The 25498-nt window shown below is 55.3% G+C and overlaps 1 protein-coding gene across 11 annotated transcripts in view; it reads left to right on the forward strand.

Annotated features, from left to right (window-relative positions):
• Positions 1-25498, forward strand: part of SHANK3 (SH3 and multiple ankyrin repeat domains 3) — a 364754-nt gene that overhangs the window by 100736 nt on the left and 238520 nt on the right. For all 11 annotated transcript variants that reach the window (XR_010607209.1, XM_065647548.1, XM_065647499.1 and 8 more), the window contains exons 9-10: positions 900-966; positions 17281-17608. Coding sequence is in view for 10 of the 11 variants with exons in the window: in XM_065647548.1 (XP_065503620.1) it covers positions 900-966; positions 17281-17608 (395 nt within the window). In the remaining variant the exon portion in view is untranslated. The remainder of the gene's footprint in view (positions 1-899; positions 967-17280; positions 17609-25498) is intronic.

A 25498-nucleotide genomic window follows, 5' to 3' on the forward strand; every position in this document is an offset into this window, starting at 1 on the left:
AGTAAAACCATTGCCATACAGCTCACTTATTTAGCGGGGAGAGCTCGAAGTGGCTCATCCAGGCTGGCGTATTTATAGAATGAAGCGGTTGACTCGTAGTCAAGTTGCACACAGCAGGCAAAGTCTGCACGAGGCTCCCTGCGCCCACAAGCCACCGGTGTCCGGTTCCCGTTCTGCCTCCCTGTGGGTCTCCTGGAGGGAGGTCTTGGCTGGGCTGCGGCTCAGGCCCTTCCCTCCTCTGCAGCCCGGACCAAACTGCTCTGGTTTGGCTGGGGGGGTCGAGCGCACCCGCTGCAGGAGGACAGGCCTGTTTTGTCTGAGTGTTTTGTGGCAGACCCACGTTCAGCCTCCCCACTTGCCCTGTTCCTTTGAGTTCTCCACGATTCTTCCTGTGGAGAGAAGCCATGGGATGGGTGGTAGGCAAAGCAATACTTAATGTTGGTTTGAAATGCTGTGGCTTTACTGGGCCGAGCTGCTGCTTGGCCAGCGCGCGTCGGGCCCGGGCCCGGGCAGGGAGCTCGGCTGCCGGTTCCTCAGCTCACCAGCGTTCCCCGGAAAGCTTCAGGCTGGAGAACTTTTTGTCAGTACGTGCAGGACTTCAGATTAATTCCTAGCTGGCATCAGGCACATCAGCACCAGGCTGGGGAGAGGGGAATGGTTATCTCCGCGCTGCTCGCCACCTCTCGTTGCACAGGCCCTCGCCATACGCTGTCCCTGTGGTGCCGGGAGCGGATTTTCACCTTGGGGGTCACCGACTGGGTGAGCTGAGGCAGAACAATCGTTGGCTCCGCGCCCCCACGGAAAGCAGCTGTTACTCGTCCATATGGCGCGATCCGCGGCAGCAAGTGCGGGGACGGTGCCGCTGAGCTGCTCACCTCTCTTCCTCCCTCTCTTTTCAGGTGGCCATCATTGCAGGAAATTTTGAATTGGCTGAAATCATCAAAACCCACAAAGAGTCCGATGTTGGTGAGTTCGATCTTTCTTCCCGTTTTCTCCCTCTCTAACCCTGCTGTGGGCTCGGGGCGGTGTGGCTGTGTCCATGGTTTCCTGGCGCTGCCCGTGGCGGTTGCTGGAAGCCGCAGCTTTGGGCTGGTTTGGGTCTGGGGGCAGCAGGACAGAGCTGCTTTCCTCCTGGGGCCATCGGCATCCGGTTACTTTGTTCAGTCCAGGGTTTGCGTACGAGTGCTGAGACTGCCAAGCTAAAGAATTAGTCAAACCGTTAGTCCGGAGGAGCTCTGAAGAGCTCTTCTGTGAAATCCCTTTACCTTTATCTCTCTCTGTGCAACCTTGAGACCGTCTCATAGAGCCTCCCTCTCCTGCTGAGGCTGTGAACTGGGCTTGTGCACGGGCAGACGAGCTCTGTCCCGGCAGCGATCACGGTTACAGAGCTGCCCCGCTCCGAAGCTCCTGTCAGTAAAAGGAGCAAAGGAGCCGCCGTTCTGGTTGTACTTGCTGCTTTATGGGGGAATAGTTTTGGGTCTTCTGGTTGGCCTTTTTCCTTGCAGCATGTCTTCTGTCCTTCTGTGGATATGTGATGTATGTCATGCAAAACCGAGTTTTAGGTCAGAGACAAAATCAACACTTGTTGAGTTTTCTTGACTTATTCTGAGAAGTTAATTGGTTCAGAGCTCTCCAGAGCAATGGAGGAACCGGTGTGAAGAATTAATTCTTGGCGTGTGTGCCTTTGCAGAAGGTACAGTCAGCAGCTGAAAAAAGACTTGTGGAGTTTGAAACAGCCAGCAAGTGTTGGGCTTGGCTCTTGGAAGTGGCTGTGAATCTGGAAACCTGGGCCCCAAGACACCCTTTGTCACTTCTTTTCTCAGGTGGCTATGGCTGATGGTTATAAACGGCTGCTGAGAATTTGTGGGAAGGTATAAGAGTCAGAAAGCACATGGGGAAAAGCCTGAAAATTCCTTATAACTACATCAGTGAACGGTGTTCACAAGAAAGCCACTCTGTTAATGCCAGTGGCAAGCAGTGACCATCTTTGCTGGGAGAGGGTTTTGGACTAGATGACCTCCAAAGGTCCCTGCCAGTCCGAATTCCTCTATGATTGAATCTGAATCTGTGATTGACTGGCTCAATTATTTTTATTGAAAAAGCATAAGGAAAAAGGGCATGAAAACATGTCAGGTAGAATGAATTGTTTATGTTTTAGATATGGCTTTTTATATAAAATAGGTCAGGTAACAGTTGCAAACTAATCGCAAGCAAACCAGCAGGTCCAGATGGTTTCCACCTGGGGTCAGGGAACTGGCAGATGAACTTCCCAGGAAAGAAGAAATTGGTTTTTGAAGTTCATTAAGAACGGAGAGGTGCACATGTCTGACCAGAGGACAGGCTGGTGTTACCCGGGGTACCTTGGTCTGGCCTTTGCTCCGACAGTCCAAGAAACACTGAAACCGAGGAGCTGATGGGACAGGGCAGCCTAAGGCAGCATTGCGAGTGGCAGCTCTTGGAAAAGTTTCTTCTGGAGTTCCCAGCATGAGACTGCGCTTGTCTGGCTGTGAGACAAGAACTGGTGGCCCCCACCATCAGGAATACTCGGGGAGGACCTGCCGTGGTGAGGCTGCGGGAGGAGGGATGGTTGGCGGTAGATTTTGCTCTGTTCTCAGGACAGCCCTGAGCATGCAGCTGCGCTTCCAGGCTCCTGGAGCGTTCGTCTGTGTTTCTGTCTGGGTCTGGGACAGGTGTGAGCTGGAGCTGGCTGTCCCCGCTTGCTGTGCTTTGTCTTACACTGCAGAGCAAGCCCAGAGGGTGTGAACTGAATTTCACGTGAAAATAACCCAGAAACTGTGTTTCAGAAGAACACCCGATGTGCTCCATCTGCTGACGGGCATTCAGCCCATGGGTCCAGCCGGGGTCACCACGGTTTGAAGTCAGAAGGCCGGTGTGGGGTGCTCGGTGACAGCTGTTCGCGGCCCGTTGGGTGCAGGACATCTCGCGCAGGCTTCGCCGCGTTCCCTGCGCTCGGGTCCCCGTCACTTTGGTTGCAGGGACCGAGAGCTGCTTGTTCTGTCCCAGCCGCGTCACTGGGGCTGGGGGAGTTCGGAGTGGAGGCTGCAAATCTGGGGAGGGAGAACGTGTTTGTACAAGTAGAAAGCGGTTGTGCAGACTGTGGAATTGGGCTGTTCCATCGTTTCTGGTTTTTAACTTGTTCTCGTGTTTTATGGGTCTGCGGACAGAGGATGCCAAGAGTGGCAACTGCTGTGCTTTATTTTCTTGGTTGGAGCAGAGAGGCTGGATTGTGAGGACTTGTCCGTGCCACCACAGACCCTCTGTGGCCCATGCCGGTCCTGGCTGGTCAGCCAGGCCCTGCTGTTCTGTCTGGGGTGGTTCTGGGGAGCGGTGAGGGCAGCCTGACCCCCTCAGCAGCAGCAGGAGGGTCGGGGGTGTTGCTGCAGAGCCTTGGCCCAGCCGCTGCAGGCACACTGGGAGATGTTCTCGGGTGCGCTCACTGGTCATGTCTTGGGGACGTACCCAGGCCAGCTGCTCCAGCAACCTTGAGCTGGTTTGTGGGGGCTGGAAAGGGAGAGCTCACTCGAAGGTGACTCCCCCTACCTCAGGTCCAGAAGGACAGGGAACTGCTGGAGAGAGTCCAGCGCAGCCATGGAGATGCTGGAGGGAGTGGAGCATCTCCCGGGTGAGGAAAGGCTGAGGAGCTGGGGCTCTGAGCTGGAGAAGAGGAGACTGAGGGGCGACCTCGTTAATGTTTATAAATATATAAAGAGTGTCAGGAGGATGGAGCCAGGCTCTTCTCGGTGACAACCAGTGATAGGACAAGGGGCAATGGGTACAAACTGGAACACAGGAGGTTCCACTTGAATATGAGAAGAAACTTCTTCCCGGTGAGGGTGGCAGAGCCTGGCCCAGGCTGCCCAGGGAGGTTGTGGAGTCTCCTTCTCTGCAGACATTCCAACCCGCCTGGACACCTTCTGTGTAACCTCAGCTGGGTGTTCCTGCTCCGGCGGGGGGGTTGGACTGGGTGATGTTTCGAGGTCCCTTCCAACCCCTGACATTCTGGGATTCTGTGAAGGTGACCCTGAGCCACATGTCCAGGTCCCAGTGCAGCCCCCGGAGATGGTGGCGGAGAAAGGGTGAGCGGGGACAGGGCGGTGAGTGGGGACACCATGGCGAGCGGGGACCCCAGGAGCTGGTCAGTGGGAACACTGTGAACAGGACGGTGTCTGCACCCCAGGCCTTGCTGGGGTGTCACTGCCAACCCCTGGCATGTCCCTTTGCTTGTCCCATGGGTGTTCAAGTCTCAAATCCACATCAGCATTTCTCAGTCAAATGTGTCATTCCACTGAGTAAAATCAGATGTGCGCCACGTTACCTGTTTTTCATCAAAATATTTGCAGTGGTGCTAATTGCAGGTCATTTTTTGTCAGTCAGATCCCGTGCCAGCTGCTCAATAATTTTTATGATCCATGTTTTTGGTAAGTTTTCTTAGCCTGCAAGTTTTGAAGTATTTGTTTCAGGTAATTGGTAGCTGTCTCTGCTTTGTTATCATGATGACACAAATGCTTCTTCCTGCTTAGAATACACATCTGCATCTACAAAACAACCCAAAAGCTTTTTTTTGAAGTTTCCTCCATTCTACTAAGCACTTGTTTTTCTTTTTTGTTTTTAGCTCCCCTTGTTGATTTTGAGTGTATTGCAACTTCGTATTGATTTCAATTATTTTCCATAATTACAGAATAAATATATTCTGCAGTACCAATTGATGCCTTCATTTTACCACTGTTGTCCATACAGGCATTTAACCATAGTTGCTTTATTTCACAATTGTGGTTTTATAACTTTTCTTTGCTAATTTTTATAAAACTCCTGATTTTTCATGCGTATTTTCTCTCCCTACATGGAAGTAGATCTGGAAGAACAATATAACATTAGTCCAACACTGAGGAATTATTCTTAAGTGTTACCTGTATGTGAGATGGTTGGGGCTGTGTTCCCTTTTCTTATGCTGAATATAATGAGGTCATGACTCATGGTCACTAAGCAACCGCCAGCTTCAAGTCAAACAAATTAATTCATTATCAGTCATAACGAGGCCCAAACCAGTTACCCATATTACGTGGAATACCCCGTTGTTGGGAATGACGCTCTGCAGCTCCGTGTGGGCTCACGGTGTGTTTGCCAGGCTGCAGACACCGTAACAGCACCGGTTTTCCTCAGGTGTGGCAGCAGGGTGGGGGTGTCTCGGCCCTTGGGGACACCGCGGTGTCCCTGCTTTGGGGACGGGGGGTCTCCTGGCCCCCGTGTGCTTGAGGTCCTGCAGCCTGCTGTGCTGTGAGCTCCCATGGGCAGTGCTGCTGGCAGAACCAGCTCTGCTGCTTCGGGTGGACGTCTCAGGGTGTTCGGGCATCTGAAGACGCAGATTGGACATAGCAAGGGGCAGACAGCGACCTGCTCACCAAACTCCTCGTTAGGTGTCCGTCCCGGGTGAAGGGTGATAAGCAGTGCATATCCAGGTGCACGTGGCCCCGTGTCCTCGGCCCTTCTCGGTGTGAGCTGGCACGAGGGTGCTAGTTTGGAGCACGGTGTGATGGGAACGTTACATGAGAGTTTGGGTGTGGAGTCGTCAGTTGTTGCTGAGAAAATGAGAAAATGCAGCTTTGTGATGTTTTATAGCTCAAACCAAAGAATACGTTATTTCATATTAATGAGGGTGTCCTGGAGCCAACCCAAGACCAGCGTCTCCTTGTCCCTCAGGTGCCCTCCTTACCTGAAGCCTGTCCCAGGTCTGTCCATGTGCTGCAGAGCTCAAAGAATCTGACATCTGCCAGTGCTGCTGATTCTTCAGTGCTCCCTGTGAAGAGGAGAAATACACCCCAAGGGATTTAAAAGATCCATTTCAAATACAATGTTTTGCTTCCTTGGAACACTGTGGCCTCATATCACTTGTTGCCAAGATCCGATAACGTGTTCATAATATTCACCATCGGTGAAACGTTTTTACTTTCCCAGGGGAAATGTGATGCCATTTAAGACCTTTGACCATCCACGTTGCCCAGATCTGAACCTCTCCTGGCTCTACTGCGTCTTTTTTGAGACAGGGGACTTCTGAAGTGGCATGAGGATGTCTGCTTTGCTCCCTGTGTTTGTGTAGGGCTGACCTGTGTTTGAATGGTGGGTTTAACCACTGCCGAGCTCAGAGAGAACTTGTTCTTGCAGCTGTGCTGTAGAATGGCAGAGAGTGTCTTGGGTAGGTGTCTATGGCAAGCAGAGCAGAGGTTATGACATTTCTTCTTCCTTTCTAACCTTTCCGCTGCGTGCCTTCTTAGAAAAGTTTGTGGAAAGTGCTAAATGAGGTAGATGCTGAAAAACTTTGTATGGAAGCCATAAATGAGTTCTTGTATGATGGAAGGCTTTATTTCTTTTTGTCTATTTGTGTGTGATTTCCTGGAATGTGTAACAAATGTGGATGTTCTTGTTGAACTCATTCTATTTATCAGGATATTTGGAAATCTGCAAGCTGGTGATGGTGAAGAGCTAAGGTGGAGAAAGGTGGCTTTCTGCGTGCCCTTCTTTCTTGTGTGCCTTCTACAAAGACTTTCTTTGCTTACTATTGTCAGACAGAATATTAACCTATGGGAGGCCTTGGTCTGAGCAGTCCAGCAGTTCCTAGGAAAGGGTATGATTCTCTGCAAAAAATTCAGTAAAATATGGTGGGACATCTGGAGCAGCTCCTGAGCCCTGCCAGAGGGTGATCTTCAGTTACAGTAGGATGGAGAGAAGCTTCACACTCTTCTGGGCACAGCAAATTCTCTGGTCTGGGCTAGAGTTATCCCACAGCAGAAGTCTTAGGGTGGTCGTAGAACATAAATATTCTGCAGAAAATCACTCCTGCCTGGGAAAACTGAGTTGTCTATAGCAACAGTTCTGTGTAGCAGAATTTGTTTGGAAATGGAGTTAAAATCCAAGCTGGGTAACCTCACATTTTAGAGTTTGTTTGTATATTAGGGGTGCAGTTGAGAACTGCGGCTCCTTAGGCTGTGGTTTCCCCTCTCTGAAGAAGGGACGCCTGGGCGACGCTCGGACACCCGCACCCCACTGGAGCCTCGTTTCTCCAGGGGCAAGTGGTGGCAGTTGCTGATCCTTCGTTTTCAGCCTGGGCTGGCTGGAGGACATGTGGGGGATGCCAGGAGCCTGTTCCCCGGGGTGTTCCTCCTGTCCCCAAGGGGTGCTCCTCCTGTCCCCCGGGGTGCTCCTCGTGTCCCCAAGGGTGCTCCTCGTGTCCCCAAGGGGTGCTCCTCCTGTCCCCCGGGGTGCTCCTCCTGTCCCCCGGGGTGCTCCTCCTGTCCCCAAGGGTGCTCCTCGTGTCCCCAAGGGGTGCTCCTCGTGTCCCCAAGGGGTGCTCCTCCTGTCCCCCGGGGTGCTCCTCCTGTCCCCCGGGGTGCTCCTCCTGTCCCCCGGGATGCTCCTCCTGTCCCCCGGGGTGCTCCTCCTGTCCCCCGGGGTGCTCCTCCTGTCCCCCGGGGTGCTCCTCCTGTCCCAGGGTGCTCCTCCTGTCCCCCGGGGTGCTCCTCCTGTCCCCCGGGGTGCTCCTCCTGTCCCAGGGTGCTCCTCCTGTCCCCACCTGTCCGAGGGCCCTTCCAGCCCCTCCGCAGGGATGCACTCGGACACCAGTGACCGTGGGCCTGTGCAGGGGTGACCTCACAGGAGAAATCTGGTCTTTTATATTGTGAGTTTGAAAAATTCCTCAAAAAGCTAGTGACGGAACAATACATTTTTAAGACCAGAGTGACCAGTATTGTCAACCTTTGATGAAATCAGTAATGCTGGCACAAGTCTGTACAGACATTTTGGTGAGAACTCTTGCCCAGCATACAAATCTGACTGTGACACTAACTGTCGCCTTGGCAAACCACGAATAGCTTCCATTTCATTATTTTCTTGATATAGATCAGGTTGACCAGCTTCTGAACCATCGCATGGCTTTATTTTGAACATTCACTGTTTTTAACATTATTTTTAGAAGTGTGGGCTGAATTTAGATGCATTTTTCCCTAATATCCTGTGGCTGAACAGATGATGCTACCCTTTGCAGGGGCTGATATCTCTGGCTATTTTAGTTCTTCTGCTCGCTGCACTGAGCTTGGAGCCTGTTCTCAGCTGGTTTGTGTCAGGACTCGGGCTCGTTTCAGTCTCGCTGCCTTCGAAGGAGCAGCCCTGTGTTGTACAACCTCTGTTGGTGTTTCCCAGGTGCTTCATCTCCCATCAGGCTTTGATGAAACATCCTGAGATGATCCTGTCTCAACAAATGCCTGAGATTTCATTGTGTTCATACCCTTTCTTGTATGTTGTAGAATCACAGATGGTTTGGGTTGAAGGGCCCTCCCCAGCTCCCCCGGTGCCCCCCTGCCATGAGCAGGGACATCTGCACCAGCTCAGGTTGCTCAGAGCCCCGTCCAGCCTGGCCTGGGATGTCTCCAGGGATGGTTCATCCACCACCTCTCTGGGAACCTGGGCCAGGCTCTCACCACCCTCGTTGTAAAAAAAATTCCTTACTCATGTCCAGTTTGAATCTACTCACTTTCACCAAAGTGATTTGACCCATGTCATTGCACCCGCCATTGCATCACCTCTACTTTTACTGCCAATGATCTGTATCTTTTCCAAGTCATTGATAAATACAAAAATGTAACTACTCCTGTACCAAGAACTGACTTGCTGGATAAGATTGGAAATATTCCCAACTGTTGTTCTCCTTTAACAGTTCATTACTGTGTCTGTTAAAACGTGCTTTGGTAACTTGTCCAGTAGCACACGATCAGAATACCAGAGGGCCAACAGTTTCACCCAGGCTTATGATGTCAGCAGTTATTTTTGTCTGTGAGATTTGAGCTCTTAAAGCTATCCTGGCTGATATAAATTAAATTCTCATTCCTTTTTATTAATTGATAAGTGTCCTGTTTCAGTTTTTCCAGGCTTTTCCTAGCAATGACATGAAGCCAAGCTCTGTATGGTTATTGGAATCATCCCAGGGCCCCTTTCAAAGCTGCCTCCCCGTCTCTGGAGCTTTTGAAGGAGTATTATAAATATAGGCCAGCGAACCAGTGAGCTGGATTGCAAATTCCTTTGAACTTTGCTGCAGAAGCTTTCCACCTGCTCATTTGAATGTACATCACTGATAAGTGTTGGTTACTGCTATCCTCGGAATTGTGGGGGAAGTTTTAAACGCTCTGTTTTGGTCTTGGGTGCATTTTTTTGCCAGTGCAGAGGTATGTGTAGGAATTATTTTCAAAGACAGATCAGAAATACGCATTAGATTTCTCTGATTTTCTGCTATCATTGTTAATTTAACTGTATGCCACCCGTAACGGGTCTGAGCAGTCGTTAGGATTTTCTCTGGGCGGGTAGCAATGGCCTGATAGTCCAAGCAGGACCCGCGATGTGCTGAATGAAACAAGGTGAAAAACAGGAATGAAAAAACGTGCCCAACTCTGGCAAGGAGAAATTTCCAGTTTTGAGACGCATCAGGCTGATGGATTTTATCAGAAGGGAAAGGCTGGAAATCTCATACTGCAGTTCTGCTCACTGCCAGCATGGTTGAGAGTCGCTTGTAGGGGAAAACTAGCAAGTTTAATTAACTTGTGTTTTTAGTGGGTTCAATGTAAGTTTTGCAAATGCAGGTAAGATCTGGAGGGCTGGCACTGAGCACAATGGGCGAGAGACCCTCGTTGAGGTGACACTGAGGGGACAGGTGGGACAGGAGCGGCGAGAGACCCTCGCTCAGGGGACAGTGAGGGGACAGGTGGGACAGGAGGGGTGGCCCTGAGGGACGGGCCAGGGCTGCAGTGCACAGCGCGGGTCGGTGGCTGAGAGGCGGATGGAGAGGTCTGGAGAAATGGTTGGAGAGTGACTTTTTAAATTAAAAAGATATAATGAGGCTGCATTTCCTTTCAGAGGACGACCTCTTGGTACTGAGGTGAATTACCAGCTCCCACTTTGGAGCTGAGAGGTTCTGCTCAGCCCCGTCTCATCCTTTTCCTCCAGTTTTTATTCCTAGGAAATAAATACCTGGAGGGTCTGTTGGAGCAGCCTCTCTGCTGCATGGGAGGGGAGCCTGAGCATCCTCCGCAGCGTGAGGGGAGACGCCATCCGCCCGCTCCGCTTTGCTTTGTAATTTTCCACTATTAAAATGTAAATGTGGCCTCTCAGCTTGGAGCTGTGGAGACATTTGCACTCCGTGTGCTTTTGCTCTTTTACATGAATATTTAACATTGAGCCGGCACATCTAAATAACCTCTGAGCGTTGATTACACTGTGGCTCATTAGGCTGTCTCTGGGGTTGCTGGAGCGTGGTCCAGGTGCCCGCGCAGCGTCTCGGGGCCGGGGTGTCCCCGGGGAGCCCCAGCTGCGTCCTGCGCCCACCGCGCCGGGGCAGCGAGAGGCGATTTGGGGCCGGGGGCCGCGTGTTTCCCCTCCGCGGGGCAGCAAGCACAGGCGGGAGCGCCGGGCGGGCTGGGGCTCGGCTGTGCCGCTCCGAGCAGCGCTGTCATGGTAACTGGAGTGATTCATTTTGCTGGGAGAAACCCAGTAAACATACTTTGATTAAACTCTTGAGAAGGTATAGAAAAGAATCTTCAAAGCTGATTGTATGAACTGCACAAAGTTGTTTTTTTTCTTTATTGCTTTCACTTCCCTCCCTTCCCCACTGGGGACTGGATTTGAGGGGTGGGGAGAGGAGGCCTGTGTCCGGACTGGCTGTCTGGCCGCAGCCTGGAACTGTCCTGGTGTCCTGGTGGCTGGAGCTCAGGCTCAGCGCTTTGCTGTGGTTGTTGCCGGTTTCAGGCAGGTTCAGGACAGGAGAAGCTGGCGGCGCAGCCCGCGGGGCGGCTGAAGCAGCCTCGGGACTCGTGCGGTGTTTCGGGGCGTCACGGCGTGCCGGAGCTCCCCTGAGCCTCCGCGGAGGAGTTCACCCGCCAAACCCAGGCAGATCCGCTCTTCCCTTACAAACCGGTGCCGTGAGCGAGCTGCCCGTACAGAGCCCAGGTCTCCACGCCAAGTTTGGGCCTGTCAGACGCGGGCTGGGCAGCAGCTCCTCGGGCCTCCGAGGTCTCTTCCTGCCCCCCTGTCCCCAGTCTGGGGCTGGGGGAGAGGAGCTGTGTCCTGGACGGGCTCTCTGCTCCCCCAGCCTGCGGGGGACAGTGGCCGTGTCCCCCGCCATGTCCCCCACCCGCACTGGGCCCTGGCTGGGAACTGCACTCCCTGGGGGGACACACGCTCCCTGAGCCTTGTTCCCAAACCTCTCAAGTGCCTCGTGAGTGTCCTGAGGACACGGGGAGCCAGACGGGGCTGCTCCGTCTGCTTTTACCTTTTGGGGCTTGCTTGAACACCCCGCTGTGGCTCCCCTGTGGCTCTTTCCGTGCTGGCTCCCGCCCGGCGCTGCCCGTCCCCTCGCTGTCCCTGCGGGGCCGGTGTCACGGAGCGGTGTCGCAGCTGCAGGCCCCGGCGCTGGGCCGCGCTGCAGCTCCTCCGGCGTTCCCCGGCTCGGGACAGAGCTCTGCTGGGCCCGGCTCCCAGCCCGTGGGGTCTTGTCCCCTGCTCCTGCCTGTTCTCCTGCTCCTTCCTCTTGCGTGGCTCAGGTTCTCAATGACCCAGAATAAAACCGCTCTTGTGCGGTCACTCATTAGCTTCGCTGTGCTGTGTGTGCTTTCGCAGAGGCTGGTGAGCGGAGCTGGCGGCTGGTCTGTCCCTGGGCTGGCACCCGGTGCAGAGGGACATGCGGAGGGAGCGGATGAGGGGACGGCAGGCGGGGGGCTCCACCTTTGGTGTTGGGAGCTCTTGGATGAGACACGTCTCACGTCCTGCAACAGCCCCAGCCTGCTGGGAGCCCTCTCCAGCCCTCTCCTCCAGCTGCCTTCTGGCCCGGAGTGTGATTGCAGTCCTTCACGCTGCTGTGACAGCGGGTGGCACAGGGCAGGGTCCCATCTCAGTGACACGCTGGGGCTCGCACAGAGTTCGCACAGGAGGGCGGCCTGAAGGAACCTTGCTCGACGGCCTTCTGACCAGAAGACGACTAAGCACCCGTAAAGCCGAGGGTGACGTCATTTTTGGCTGTGGTGCTGGAGGGTTGGCCTCGGAGCCAGCGGAGCGGCGGCACCACGGTGTCCTCACCGGCACGGTGCCACGGCTGAGTGCTGACCCAGCCGCAGGACGGCGCGGGCAGAGGTGGGGGCTCCTCCTGTGTTTGTAAGACTTTAAACGGGCCTGGGATTGCTGCATGTTCTGGGGACCTGGATGTAGCTACACAAACGTAACGGGCGGTTGTGAGCACGTGGCGGGTCTGCGCGTTGTTCCGTCTGGAGCCAGGGCCGCCGCGGCAGGTGCCCAAAGCAGCCCTGGGAGGAACTCGTGTCTGTCACTCCTCTCCCTCGGAACAGCAGAGTTTCTCCAAGACTTTTGCTTTTGAACACATGGTGCTCCCCCAGGGTGAGAAGTAAACAGCAAATCACGCATCCCGGCTGTTGGTCCCTCGTTTGCCTCTCCTAGGAACGGCCAATTTAGAAACGGCACTGGGAGGATGCCCGGAGGGCTGGAGCGCTGAGCCAGGCTCCGCTGTCGTCCTTCGCCCGCATCACTGCCCTGTGTGCGGTGGCCTCGATTTTCCATCTGCTGCAGCCTCGGACCGGTTCCCGGTGCCTTTGCTGTCCTTGTCACTGTGCCAAGGGCTGATCTGCTGGACTTTCTTGTGCAAATAAGTGCACACGTAGCACCCTTCCACATCAGACTGCCTCCACCGGTTCGCTGTTGTTTCAGGGTCCGTTTTAAGGCTTTGCCCCAGCCCACATCTCATGCAATGTGCGGGTATCTCTCCTGTCCTTTCTGCCATCTGGCTGTGACACAATCTTCTTTTCCACATTTCTGCCATGCGCAACATTTTGTTTCCCTTGCTGTCTCCATCTTCACAGCCAAGAACATGGTTGTATCTCTCCAAATAGATCTAATTCCTGTCACGAGAGCAGACGCAGGCTGTGCCGTATCCACATGGCAGAGCTTCCAGCCTGGCTGGACATGAGCCTGTGATTAGATGAGGGCTTTGGAAAAGCTGTGGAGCAGCGAAGTCGAATATTGCTGACATGAGCGGCAGCTGGACTCCTCTGCTTTCCCTCCTCCTCTGGAGCTGCCCGGACGTCTGCTCGTTGGCGTTCTCGGTGCACGCCAGGCTTTCCCAGGCACGTAGTGTCGTTTCTGGCTCTCTAACCTCTGTGTAGAAACACCTGATCTCGAGCCAGTTGCCTTCCCGGCCGCAGCGTGGCCGTGAGCCGGGCCCTGGGGCAGCCCGGGTTGCGCAGGGGAGGTTTCCATCACCCGTACCCTGCGCTCGGGCTCCTCAGGGCTCTGCTGGGCCCCTGGGCTCTCCCCTACCTGCCAGCGCAGACTTGGCTGCAGCCACTTGTGTCGGGACATCGGCGCGTGCTCAGACACCCGAGAGCCCGGGGAACTTCGCAATCTAAATGTCAATCGGCTGAAAGTCTGTGCTCCTGTGGAAGTGCTGGAAAGCAGGTTTTTTCACTCATTTTTGGGGACTTGTGCGAGTCCCTTGCCCTTGCCCAGCAAATGAAATAGCCTGAATCCCGCATCACGTGTGGTTACTGTGCACTGGGGGCCAAAGTCAAATGACACAGATAGTGCAGGTACATCCTGCCTTTCAAGAAGCTGCCTTTGCAGCTCTAACACCATCCTCTTCATGTGCTTCTGGAGTTAGATGCTCAGGAAACTTTGGCTTTACCACCTGTTATGTGACCTGGATCCCTTCTCATTCACGCCCGTAAATGCGGTGTTGTGTTGTGCTTCAGGCACTCTTGGTGTGATGACGGATGGATCAGTGAGTAGCAGGGTGGTCCTGGGCTGCTTTCTCCAGCCCCTCTGCTCCTCCTCCCGATGTGAGGCTGAGACAGGTTGTGTTCTCCTTTGGCTTTAAGCTGGGTGCTGTAATTTTGGTGTTGAGAGGGAGCACTTGGAATACATAAAACGATGACTGCTCTTGTGTAGGGTGTGGAAGTGGGTGACCAGGTGATTTATTTGACAGGCTGAATTAAAGCACTTGCCCTGACCTGTGTCAAGAATTATAAAGTACCTGCTCTATACTAGCGGGTCCTTGAGCAGCTATCAGTGTCTCATGGCTGTGACCAGTGCTCGCTGTGAATGTCTCACCGGGAGCTGTGCCGATCTCCCGACCCCTCGTCTCCTGGTGTGCGGTCTGTGCCGGTGGCCGCGGGGACAGCAGGACCGGGACAGGTTTACGGCTTCTCGGTGCAGCAGAAACAGTCAGGAGCAGAGGAGATCTGGCACAGACCAAAAGGATCTCCTGCCCGGTGTGCTTCTTTCCTCCCTTGCAAGAAACATCTCTGCTTTTTTGTGTTTTTTCTTTCTTTTTTCAAGGCCAGGCTGGATGGGGCTCCGAGCAAACTGAGCTGGGCGAAGGTGTCCCTGCTCATGGCAGGGGGTGGATCAGATGAACTTTAAGGTCCCTTCCGACCCAAACCAGTCTGTGATTCTGTTCTTTTTACCTTTTCGTTTGTCAATTTGGTAAAAGCAGTTCGCCAATAGGGTTATTTTACAGTAAGCTTGCACTTGATCAGTTCAACATACAGTTACGATTTTTTTTTCCTAAACAATTAATATCAAGAAACTAAGGATTAATTTATAAAACACACTAAAGCGAGCCCAGGCCAACTCCCGCTCTCTGAAGTTTTCATTGCTGCACTTTTATTTTTTTATTTCTTTCTTCCTCTGTTTAAGTCAGGGCCGGTCATGCTGAGCCCAGTCGCACACGGAAGAGCGATGAACCCAGCACCTCAGCACGGGTCTGGCTGAAGTTCTGGTGCTCTTGGTGGCCTTTTTTTGCCTCTTGGTAGCCAGGCCGTGCAGGGCAGGAGCGCAGCGTGGTCTCTGCCTGAGCGGCTGGCGCGAGCGTGGTGGCTTGGCAGATTTTTCTAGATCTTGCATTTTTTCTTGCCGAATATTTCCTGTTTACCAAAGTTCTCGTACGATACGGATGCAGAGCTGGCATTTCTGCAGCTGTGCCATTGCCTGCGGATGGAGCGCTGCTGAGACCGCGCTCTGGGCATCGCCGGTCCCAGGCAGGTGTCAGCAGCTCGGGCAGACTGTCCCGGTGGAACAGCTCTGAGCTTCTGGGTGGTTGACGCTGTGAGCTCACGGCCTTTGTCGCGTTGTTATCCCGTGATCGCTCGGTGTCAGCGGTGCTGAGGGTCCCGGGAGGCACACCGTCGGTGTACGCCTGACCATTAAGTGCCTCGGCCTTCGGTTTGGAAGGTTTTCAGGCCACTGACTTTGGTGCTTTTATGTGCTTTTATCATTAGGCAGCATTTGGCACTTTTACTAAAAGTAATTCTATACTTTTTTCCCAGAACTTAAAGTTACTGACTTGCCTTGGTTTGGAAACAGCTCTTTGAGACTTGCAAGAAACTTCCTTGTGTTTCCAGCAACTATTTCCAATTCTTAACAATTTTCAGATCTGCCAGGTGCCATGACATGCCTCCGTTTCACATTTGCTTCTCTGATTTTTTGAAGTGGTTTTGTATGAGAAGTGGCGTAGTACAAAATTAAATGTCTCGTGGAGATCCGTGGTGTATCTGGATGACAGATGGACTGGGGCTGGCAGTCCTCGTTACCCAGGCCGCTCAGCGTTGGCTGTGGGGCGGCTGTAGGTGGCCGGACCGGAGCTCCTGGCCGCGTGTCGCGTGGGCCGGACAGGCCGTACATCGATGTCCTGCGGTCCTGCCAGCGCCCAGACGTGGAGCCGCGGCACGTTTTACCCCGGGACTGCATCACACCCACAGCCCAGGCTCGGCGTCCTTCCCTCCAGCGTCTCCTCTTGCCTGTGGCCTCTGGGTGACCATTTTGCCCCGTTTTTGGTGTCGGGGTGGCGGGGGCGCGGGCAGTGCCGCGGCTGCGGGAGGCTGGGGAGCTGGACCGAGCCGCTGCGGGGAGCGCGGGTGCTGCCGGCAGAAATTCCCCCACCACGTGGTCGAAACTCATCGGAGAACAAATGCATTGTGTTGCTATGACAACAGGAAGATTTACAGCAGCTTGAAATTCTTGTACTTTGAACCTAAAATATTCCTCGGAAAAATATTCTGCGTGTGGCTGCGCAGCTGGGGAGGGCTCTCGGGGGGTTGGGTCAAGGATGACCCGGGTCTGAGGCCTCGCTCGGCGCCGGGCACGGTCCTGCCCAGACCCCTGGCTGCTCCCTTGGCGGTGGCCACCGGAGCGTGTCCGGGGCTCATGTGCCTTTTTGTCACTTGTTGTGGGAAGGGTGGCGGTGGAAGGGTGAAGGTCTGGATGTGGCCGGGGCAGGAGGTCCTGTCAGCAGGATCCCACCGCTTGCAAACGTCCTCTGAGCAGGAGAGCTCTTTGTGCTGCACCTGTTCCTTGCTTTGCCACTGCATTTGCACCAGAAATGGGCTGGATGTTGTCAGCTCTGGACGTTGCCACACATCAGCCAAACTTTAGGCACGTTAGGGTTCAGGATGGAAATGGATTCATTAAACAAAATTTAGGAAACTACGTCTTTCCTGGCCTGGGGTCTGCAGTGCGGTGGCTCCGCTGCAGAGCCCTGTTCCCCGCAGCCGCGCTGGGTTCCGTGTCCCAGTCCTGCCCCCCTCGCAGAGCCGTGGGCACAGGCAGGACTTTGCATCTCCAGGTGACCCCGGGAGGTCCGTGTCCTCGCACAGTCCCTGGGTTAGGCTGGGTGTCAGGCAGGGCGGGTAGTAGCTGGTGTTTTATTCTCTGCATTGCATTTTCTAGGCTTGCACTTGGCACGTGCCTGAAGCTATAGCCTTAGGCTTTCCCTGCCCCTGAACAGAGGAGTAGGCGGTGGCCGTGGTTACTGCCGGTGTCCATGTCCCATGTGCACGTTGTCACCTCTGAACCAGGGTGACAGCTGGAGACGGGCTGGCAGGGGCCCTGCTGGTGGCCCCGGGCGCCCTGACCAGCCCTGCTCCCCGCTCTGGCAGCCTCCGAGATGCTTCCCGAGATGCCACCTACATACTGTCCCCACATGGGGCTGGCCGTCCGCGCACCGGGCTGGCCGTCCCCACACGGGGCTGGCCGTCCCCGCCTGCTCCAGGGCGGTGCAGGGATCGGCACTGGAGCCTGGGCCGTTCCTGCCCTCCCAGCCCAGCTCCACGTGTTTTCCTGGCCTCCTGCTTTGCTGCCATCTTCCAGCCTGACATGGCCAGCCGACACTGGCTTCGTGCTGCGTGACCAGTAGCTAACGCTGCTCTCCCGGCTCTCTTGCAGTGCCTTTCAGAGAAACTCCCAGCTACACGAAGCGGAGACGGATCCTCGGCGCTGGCGGCCTGTCCTCCCCGCGCATGCTGCAGCGCTCGGCCAGCGACAACAACCTGAAGGCGGAGAGCCGGGCGTCCTACTCGCCGGTGCCCTCGCTGCGCAGCCTTCCCCCGCAGCTGCTGGCACAGATGCAGGAGGCAGCGGCGGGGGACGGCAGCCTGGCCAGCTCCGGCAGCGCCCGCAGCGCCCACAGCCGCTCCCCGTCCCTGCAGCGGGTGCAGGAGGAGAAGGAGGCCGACCTGCCCACGCTCCGGAGGAGCAGCCGCGGCAAGGCCAGGTGAGGCTCCGGGCGGCAGAGCTGGGCTGGCCGGTGCCGCAGACGGTGGGTCGGCACCACCGGAGCCCCTCACGGGGCTGGGCAGCAGGTGGGAGCGGGGTGGCCGGTGCAGCCCCATGCGGCCGCGCGTCTCCCTGTGCGCGCCGCAGCAAGCGGGGCTGGCCAGGGCCCGGAGCGAGCGCCAAGGGGCTTTTCTCCATCTTCTCACCGGCCCTTGGTCTAATCTCGTGTCTCAGAAAAATGGTAAGTACATCAATGGCACGTTGTGCTTGTCGTTGCTATGACAATGAATGCATCTTGAAAGCTAATACTTCGAGGTTGCACATTGCAGATAAGCCAACACCTAATGTGTCCCCAGCGGCCTGTGGTTATTGAGCTGTGGGTGCTCTGTCTGCAGGCCCGGGGCTGGCATCGCTCTGCTGAACCCTCTGGCCGCCCTTGCTGGCGCAGGGAGCCCTTCCTTGTGCTGCGGGTGGTTTCCATGGCCGTAGGTGTGGGAGTGACGTGGACCTCGTGTTCCCCCGCTGCTCCCTGTCACTCCCTGGCCACGTGCGATGCGAACGTCGGCTCTGACCCCGCTCGCCGCTGCTGGTGCGTGCCTTCGGGAGCCAGGCACAGCCCCTGTTCTGGTCCGGGGGTGCCTGCTGCTCCCCTCGCTGGCAGAGCTGCTGGGGACACCTCCATGGCCAAGGGTCCCTTTGGTGACAAGTGGTGTCAGGCTTTGCTTCTGCAGCCCTCTGGTCGTGGAGAGGCGGGAGTGCTGACGAGAAACGGGTACGTGAGGCCAGAGCAAGAGTTTGAACCGGGTCTGCATTAGAGCTGTGCTCACTAATGACCAAGAAATGGGTTTGAGCGTTGAAGGACCATTTGGCAGATGGCAGCTATTTACATTAACTGCATCGCAGAAACAGCTCTGAGGCCCTTGGAGGCAATGTAAAGAATTTGGGGAAAAAGAAACATGTCAGTGAATAAAAAATAATGAAAATAAATGTAAAACAGGTACTAGAGGGGGAAAAAATCAAACCTCTTGGGTACCTACTAGGATTCTTAATAGTTTAACTCAGGAAAAGTTGCAGGATGTTTTCTGAACAGCTCAATGGAAGCCTTTGCTCAATGTGCAGCTTCAGTACAGAACGCAGTGATGTTGGATGACTTGACGGCATGGTGGATGATAAAATGGAAAACAGTCTAATGCCTTGGTCAAAACCAATGGTGACACCTCTGAGTGCTGCACCCCAGGCCGGGCACTGCCAGTCAGCAAGATCAGTGTGAGTTGAAGGGTTTGGAGGTGCAGTGGAAATGATCAGGAATGAGAAAAACCTCTCTGCTTTGAAGAGAGATTTAGGAGAGCGGGATTGTTACCTTAGAAACGAGATGAATAGGAGGAAATATGTTAGAAATATTGAAAGAATTAATGGCAAGGACCCTCAGAACCAGAATGAGCAGTGGTTTTTCTCCACTTTGCAGCTCGCTCAGGAATTTACCACCTCAGGAACTCGCTGCAGCCAGGTGGGCAGTTTGATTAGAAAAGCATTAGGAGGTTGGTGTGGGTAAAAAAAAAATACCGTGGGCTGTTACAATCAATAAGGTTTTGGAAGTTTTCTCAAAATCCCCCGGAGCAGGTGACGGGGAGGCAGGAGGAGGCGGCTGGGGAAGAGGAGCCTGACCCGGCCGGCAGGTCCCGGCCAGGGGACAGCGGGAGCAGGGCTGGGCCAGGGGCGCCGGGGTCTGGGGGCTCACAGAGGTGGGTGTCTGCTGCCGCTGGGAGAGCCGGTGCTCGGCAGCCGGTGTCTGTGCTGCCGGCAAAGCCCTGGTGGCTGCTGCCCCATCTGCTCCCCAGGGGTGCGGGGGTGCTGCTGCGGCTGTGGCTCCTCTCGGCTCTGTGCAGACCCACCAAACACCCGCCGAGCCCTGGCACCAGGGCTAGACCGCTCAGTGCTGCTCGCCGTGCTGCTCGCCGTGCTGCTCGGCGCTGCTCACCATGCTGCTCGGTGCTGCTTGGTGCTGCTCGCCGTGCCGTGGCCCAGCCGGTACCTGAGAGGGCAGAGGGCAGCAGCTGCCTCCGCGTCCCGCTGCCCAGCGCTGCTGCCCCGTTTTCTTCGGTCTCCTGCTTGTGCAAACTTTTAAAAAGTTGCTGGAGGTGGCTTAATTATTCCTAGCCATATGCATTTTAGAAAATTCATATAAAAATGCATTTTCCTCCATTATTTTCAGATACTTGCATGTTTTTTCAGGGACAGAAAGATTATGAAATTCATTACACTGAGTTTGGGGTGGGTGCAAGTCACACGGGTGCCTCCTGCGTGTGCGATGGCTGGTACGCGCTGGCAAGCTCAGAGCTGCCGGGATTGCCCAGAGCTGGTCTTAGCGATGTGAGAAGAGCAGGCGATGAGCCAGAGGGCAGGAAATGCAAAGCTGCTGATGGGACAGCGGAGTGTGACCCCACAGCCGCTGTCCCGTGTCCCCTCGCACCAGGGTGGGCTGTGAGCAGGGCAGAGCAGGGGGACATTCCGGTGCAGGGCCGGTGTCACCGCGGTATGGGCATGAGCAGCCGGAGAGTCCCGGAGGAGCAGAGAGGGGCCAGACGCCTCCTGCCCTCTTGTCCTGGCTGCAGGGGCTGCCGGGGGTGTCGGCGGTGCCGGGGGGTGTCAGCTTTGCCGGCCCTTCCCGCGCTGCCCCCCTGTCACCACCCCACGATGGCCGGGGTACTGTGTGGGTGCCGCTCTCCCAGTCGCATGCACTGATTTTCTTTTAAAGGACACAGATGTATGCACGCACAGTTGCTGATCAGCGTGAAGCCATGTGCTAACAAGTGCTTAGAGCAGCTAATTAATAGTGGTATTTTGTGTGACCCGGTATTTCTTTCACTTGCTGTTTGGCCTTATCGTTCCCAGTGTGCTCGTGCAGGTTTGACAGAGCTTTTATTTACTGCGGGGCTGGGGAAGAGCAGTGCAGCGATCCCTATCTCGTCTGAATACTCAGTTCCAGGGACGTTGTATTTTCAAACAAGAAAGCCTTCGCATTGTGGTGAGTGACAAGGCATCCATAAACATGTGAAGTCCTCTCACATCTTCCTTGAAAAGTCTTGCAGAAAAATTGATTCTGGGTCAGATTTTTATTAGAGTAAACATCAAGTAAATTTAGTGTCTGCACTGTTGGCCCAAAATTCTTTATTCTGAGGGTGAAAACTCCCAGCAAAATTCTGATTGTTTTGCAAATATATTCAGGATAGCAAAGAGAATTTACATGAAAACTAGTTTAGCATTAGCATTCCTTTTTTATCCAGAAACGGAGTGCAGCAGCACCTCGTGCTGCCCACGGGAGCCTGGGCGCTGGCAGGAGCAGGATCGGTCCGTGTCCCGCAACCGTGGGCTCTGTTGGCCGGTCCTGCGGGTGAGCGGGGTCCCGGCCGGGGGCTGAGCACAGGGACAGCGGGACACGGGCAGGTGGGGGTGCGAGCTGGGGGTCCGTCCCTTGGCCAGGAGCCTGGCTCGACGGGCAGGGCTGCGAGGAGCCTGGGGCGAGGGAGCTGGGTGGTACCCGGGCTTAATCCAGCCCGGCGGGGCTGCATGAGCCTCGGCGGCAGGTCCCCAGGTGCCTTTTGGTGGTTGTTGTGCTGGTAACCTGCACCAGGGAGCAAACGCTGGGGCGGCCGCTGCCGGTGCCACCGCTGCCGGTGCCGCCACTGCCGGTGCCGCCGCTGCGGGTGCCGCTGGTTCTGGACCCCTGGCTGTGCCGTGGGTCAGCGGGGTGCAGGGGAGCAGGGGGAAGGGGCTCCCCGCAGACCATCGGCCGTGCCCGTCCTGCCTGTCCTTGGGGACCCTCACTGATGGACGTGCCCTGGCGTTTTCCTCACTCCTGCCTCTCCCTGTCCTTGCCACCAGGAAGTTTTCTTATATCTGATCCGAGTATTCCTTCCTCTGGTTTGTGATGCCCCGTTTATCGTGCAGAGGTGCGGTGAGGAGCTCGCTCGCTCCCCCTCGCAGTGGTCCTGTGCGTGCTGCAGACTGCTGGCCACGCGTCCCTCTGTGTCACCTCTCCTGCCACCTTCCTCCCCTTCCCAAGGGTCCCTTTTCCTCTCCAGCTCCGCCGTCCCGCAGCGTGTGCTGGGGCGGGCAGGCAGCAGCACGGGACTGCGGCGGCACAGTCGTGTTGGGTGTTTTTCAGGCTGTGGCTTTGATAGCGCATCGTGTTGCGTTTAATGAAACGGTGTGATGTGTGACTCATTAAGTGTGTGATGCCTCCACGTTTTTTCCCCCTCAATCCCACTACATCACCCATGCTTCCCTGTCTAAATCCTTGTGCAGTTGATGATTCCTGCATAGATTGAGTACCTTCAGTTTATCAGGATCTGTTGAAACCCTAATCCTATTCCTTGGGGTATTTTGCAGCCCCTCTGTGCGGCCTGTAGATTTGGCAGGGGTGTTCTGCAGTGCATCGCTGTTCCGCTGAAGGAGACAGGGCCCCAGGTTGGCCCCTGACGGGAGCACCGGGGGCCGTTCTGCCCGGGGGGGTCAGGGCTGCCAGGAGCCAGCGATGGCTGTGCTGTGCAGCTCTTGGTGCAGCCAGGAGCCGGCGATGGCCGCGCTGTGCGGCTGCCGGTGCAGCCAGGAGCCGGCGATGGCCGCGCTGTGCAGCTCTTGGTGCAGCCAGGAGCCGGCGATGGCCGCGCTGTGCGGTTGTTGGTGCAGCCAGGAGCCGGCGATGGCCGCGCTGTGCGGCTGCTGGTGCAGCCAGGAGCCGGCGATGGCCGCGCTGTGCGGCTGCTGGTGCAGCCAGGAGCCGGCGGTGGCCGCGCTGTGCGGTTGTTGGTGCAGCCAGGAGCCGGCGATGGCCGCGCTGTGCGGCTGCTGGTGCAGCCAGGAGCTGGCGATGGCCGCGCTGTGCGGCTGCCGGTGCAGCCAGGAGCCGGCGATGGCTGCGCTGTGCAGCTCTTGGTGCAGCCAGAAGCTGGCGATGGCCGCGCTGTGCGGCTGCTGGTGCAGCCAGGAGCTGGCGATGGCCGCGCTGTGCGGCTGCTGGTGCAGCCAGGAGCTGGCGATGGCCGCGCTGTGCGGCTGCTGGTGCCACCAGCCCCTCTGTGTCTGTCCTTGACAAACTCCTGACTGTCACCACATTGCTGCCTTCTGGGCACACACAACACTCTGCCTTGTTATTTGTTGCAGTGTTTTTTTCCAAGAAGTGAAGTGATGATATTTCTTCAGCTTTTCTTTTTCGCCCTTTTTGGCCATTTGTAATTTTCCACTCTTTTGGACACACTCTATTTAACATGAGCCTTCAAAGATGACCTTAGATGTCCTTAGATTGCTCCTACCTGTTCTTAAACTTCCTATTATGTGTGTAGTCAGGCACATCCAGATATTCTTAATTAATTCCCACTTCTAGTTTGCAGGTAGGATCTTAACTCTCCGCCTCTGAAATCTCACGGTTGGTCTCTGATTTAAAGATGAGCAAGTATTAAGCACGTGGGTCTTTTTAGTTTCATCCGCTGAAAACTTTCCCTCTCTGCAGTCAGCCAAAGGAGCACCAACCGTCCCCAGCAGTCCCCGGGATCTTTCTCTTGCTGTGGGTGTATTTACAGAATGAATACCTGCTTCTCTCCATGCTGGCATTTCCTCTCATGCTTGTGCTGGCCAAATGTTTGCTTCTCTTGGCTTGTGCTTTTCCTTTACATTTCTCCGTAGCAATCTCTCCCATTTTCCAGTTCACACAGTGTGTTTGAACTCAACGATTGTCTTGTGATTTACTTGGTCTCGTACTCCACAGTTTGGGCATCCTTTCTGTTGGGATAGGTCTGAAGTCTGGTTTCCTTTGCCTTGCCTGTCGTGGGACCATGTAACAGTTTGGGTTGAAGGGACCTCTGGAGGCCATGTCCCCCCCTGGGCTGACCCTTCACGAGACCTTGTCTCCAGTGCTCAGGAGTCTGTAGAGCTTGGCCTCCAAATGCATTGCTCATGTTTTGCTGGTCTTTCTCGCTTTCTTCCTAAGAAGCGCCCAACACTTGGTTGTTCCTGCCAACATTACTTCTGCCTTCACATTTTCAGCTGCTTGGAATCAAAGCACTAAAAGAGTGTCTGTGGCTGTTTTCCGCACATTGTCTGTAAAAATAAATGGTAATGAATGCAGTCGGAGAGCTCGCTGGACAGCCAGTGTCCTGATCCTTCCCGGCAGATCTCTGATCAACGCAATCTCTTGTTGTCCCCAAGTCCCGTGAGCAGGATCAGAGGGCACAGCGCAAGGCTGGGCTCGGTCAGTGGAGATCTGCTGAGCCCGGAATTGTGTCTGATCCCTGTCCCACACATGTACGGAGAGCAGGACACGTGCCGAGGAAACCAGGATTACCCTCCGCGCTCCCTGAGATCCCCCTGCCTTGGTCCTGTCCGTGAGATCTCTGCCGAGGGCCGTGCGGATTGCCGATGCCGGCAGGTCCTGCTCACACAGCCGCTCCCCATAAAACCTGCACCGAGCTCGCTGTAATACAGAGCATCCCTTCCTAGCGCCTCCCCGAAGATTCCTGGCACTTTGCCACCTTGAACAAACATCCTTCTTCTGAAATTGCTAAAACTGCAGTTATTGCATCAACTGGAACCTGGGGACTTTATTTCTAATATTCTTGACCTCTCCTTGGGGGGTTTAATAAAATAAATGCCTTGTCCCAATCTCTTTTTTTGTATTATTACTTTTAACAATGTGAACTGATTCACTATTCCCAAGCCCTTTTTTTTCCCTCAGCAAAGTGATTGAGATCTTTGCCCTAAGACTCAGTCGCTGGTTTATTTATTTATTTATTAAAAGCCTTAGACAATTTGTTTTCCATTCCTTGCCTTTGAAAGGGTTGGATCCGTTTGATTTGTTCTACCTGCATCAGGGATTTGAGAAGAAATTACCTCAATTTGTTTTGTTCTCTGGGTTTCAGCAGGGCAGCAGCTGCGCCTCGGCTGCAGCCTCAGCCCCCCCAGCGGCTTCTCGAGGATGAGCCCGGGGGTGGAGGGGCCTGGAGGTGGGTGATGCACAGGACACCCCTTCGCTGGTGCTCCTGGGGTCACCCGGCTGCTCACGGTCCCTCCGCGCCGATGGCACCGAGCAGTGATACCAGCGCCGTGCCCGGCGCTTTGGATGTGGGGTTTTCTTTTGCGGTGGGGTAGTGGAGAGCGTAGGTGGGGGATCTCTTGCTCCTGGTGTGACACCATAGTCCAAGACAGCTCCACCAGGAAGCAATCAGATGATCCGTGCTTTGTGGAGAAAAATGGTGAGGAGACCATGAGTCCTCAGCTGTCAGACCGGAGACCTTGTGCAGGAAGTATGGGGTGTTTGCCAAGGGGTTACGGAGCGTTTGCAGAGGGGTTACGGGGTTTTTGCAAAGGGGTTACGTGCTGCAGAGTAACTCAGGTTGCAAAGGACATCTGGAGGTTGTCTGGTCCAGCCCTCCCATCTAAAAGAGAAAAGTGGGCTCCAAAGACTTGTTGGTAAAGCAGCTGGAAGGGCCTTGTCTCTCCCCGGGCTGTGCTCCTGCCACTTGCCGAGGGCTCTGGGCCGGAGCTCAGTCCCGAGGGTGCGGGGCAGCCCCACGGCTGCTCCTGAGCTCCGCCGGTGCCCGGGGAGCTCGGGACCTGCCTGGTGCCCAGGGCTTGCCTGGCATTCCCAGGGTCACCGTGCTGCTGTCCCCTGGGACTGCGCCCCTGTCCGTGGGACGGTCCCAGCTCGGTGGCCCTTGGGGTGACCCCGGAGCCAGCTCCCCTCGCTGTCCCTTTGCTGCAGGACATAGGGCAGAGCATCACCTGAAACGCGTGAGACGCTGCCTGTGCCACGGGACATCTCTGAGATGTGCTGCTCCCTCCGCACGCGGAAACGCGCCTGAAGTAACTGGGACAAATGCCTTTTAAGTTTTGA

The sequence above is a fragment of the Caloenas nicobarica genome, chromosome 1 (assembly GCF_036013445.1).
Source record: "Caloenas nicobarica isolate bCalNic1 chromosome 1, bCalNic1.hap1, whole genome shotgun sequence".
NCBI classification, from domain to species: Eukaryota; Metazoa; Chordata; class Aves; order Columbiformes; family Columbidae; genus Caloenas; species Caloenas nicobarica.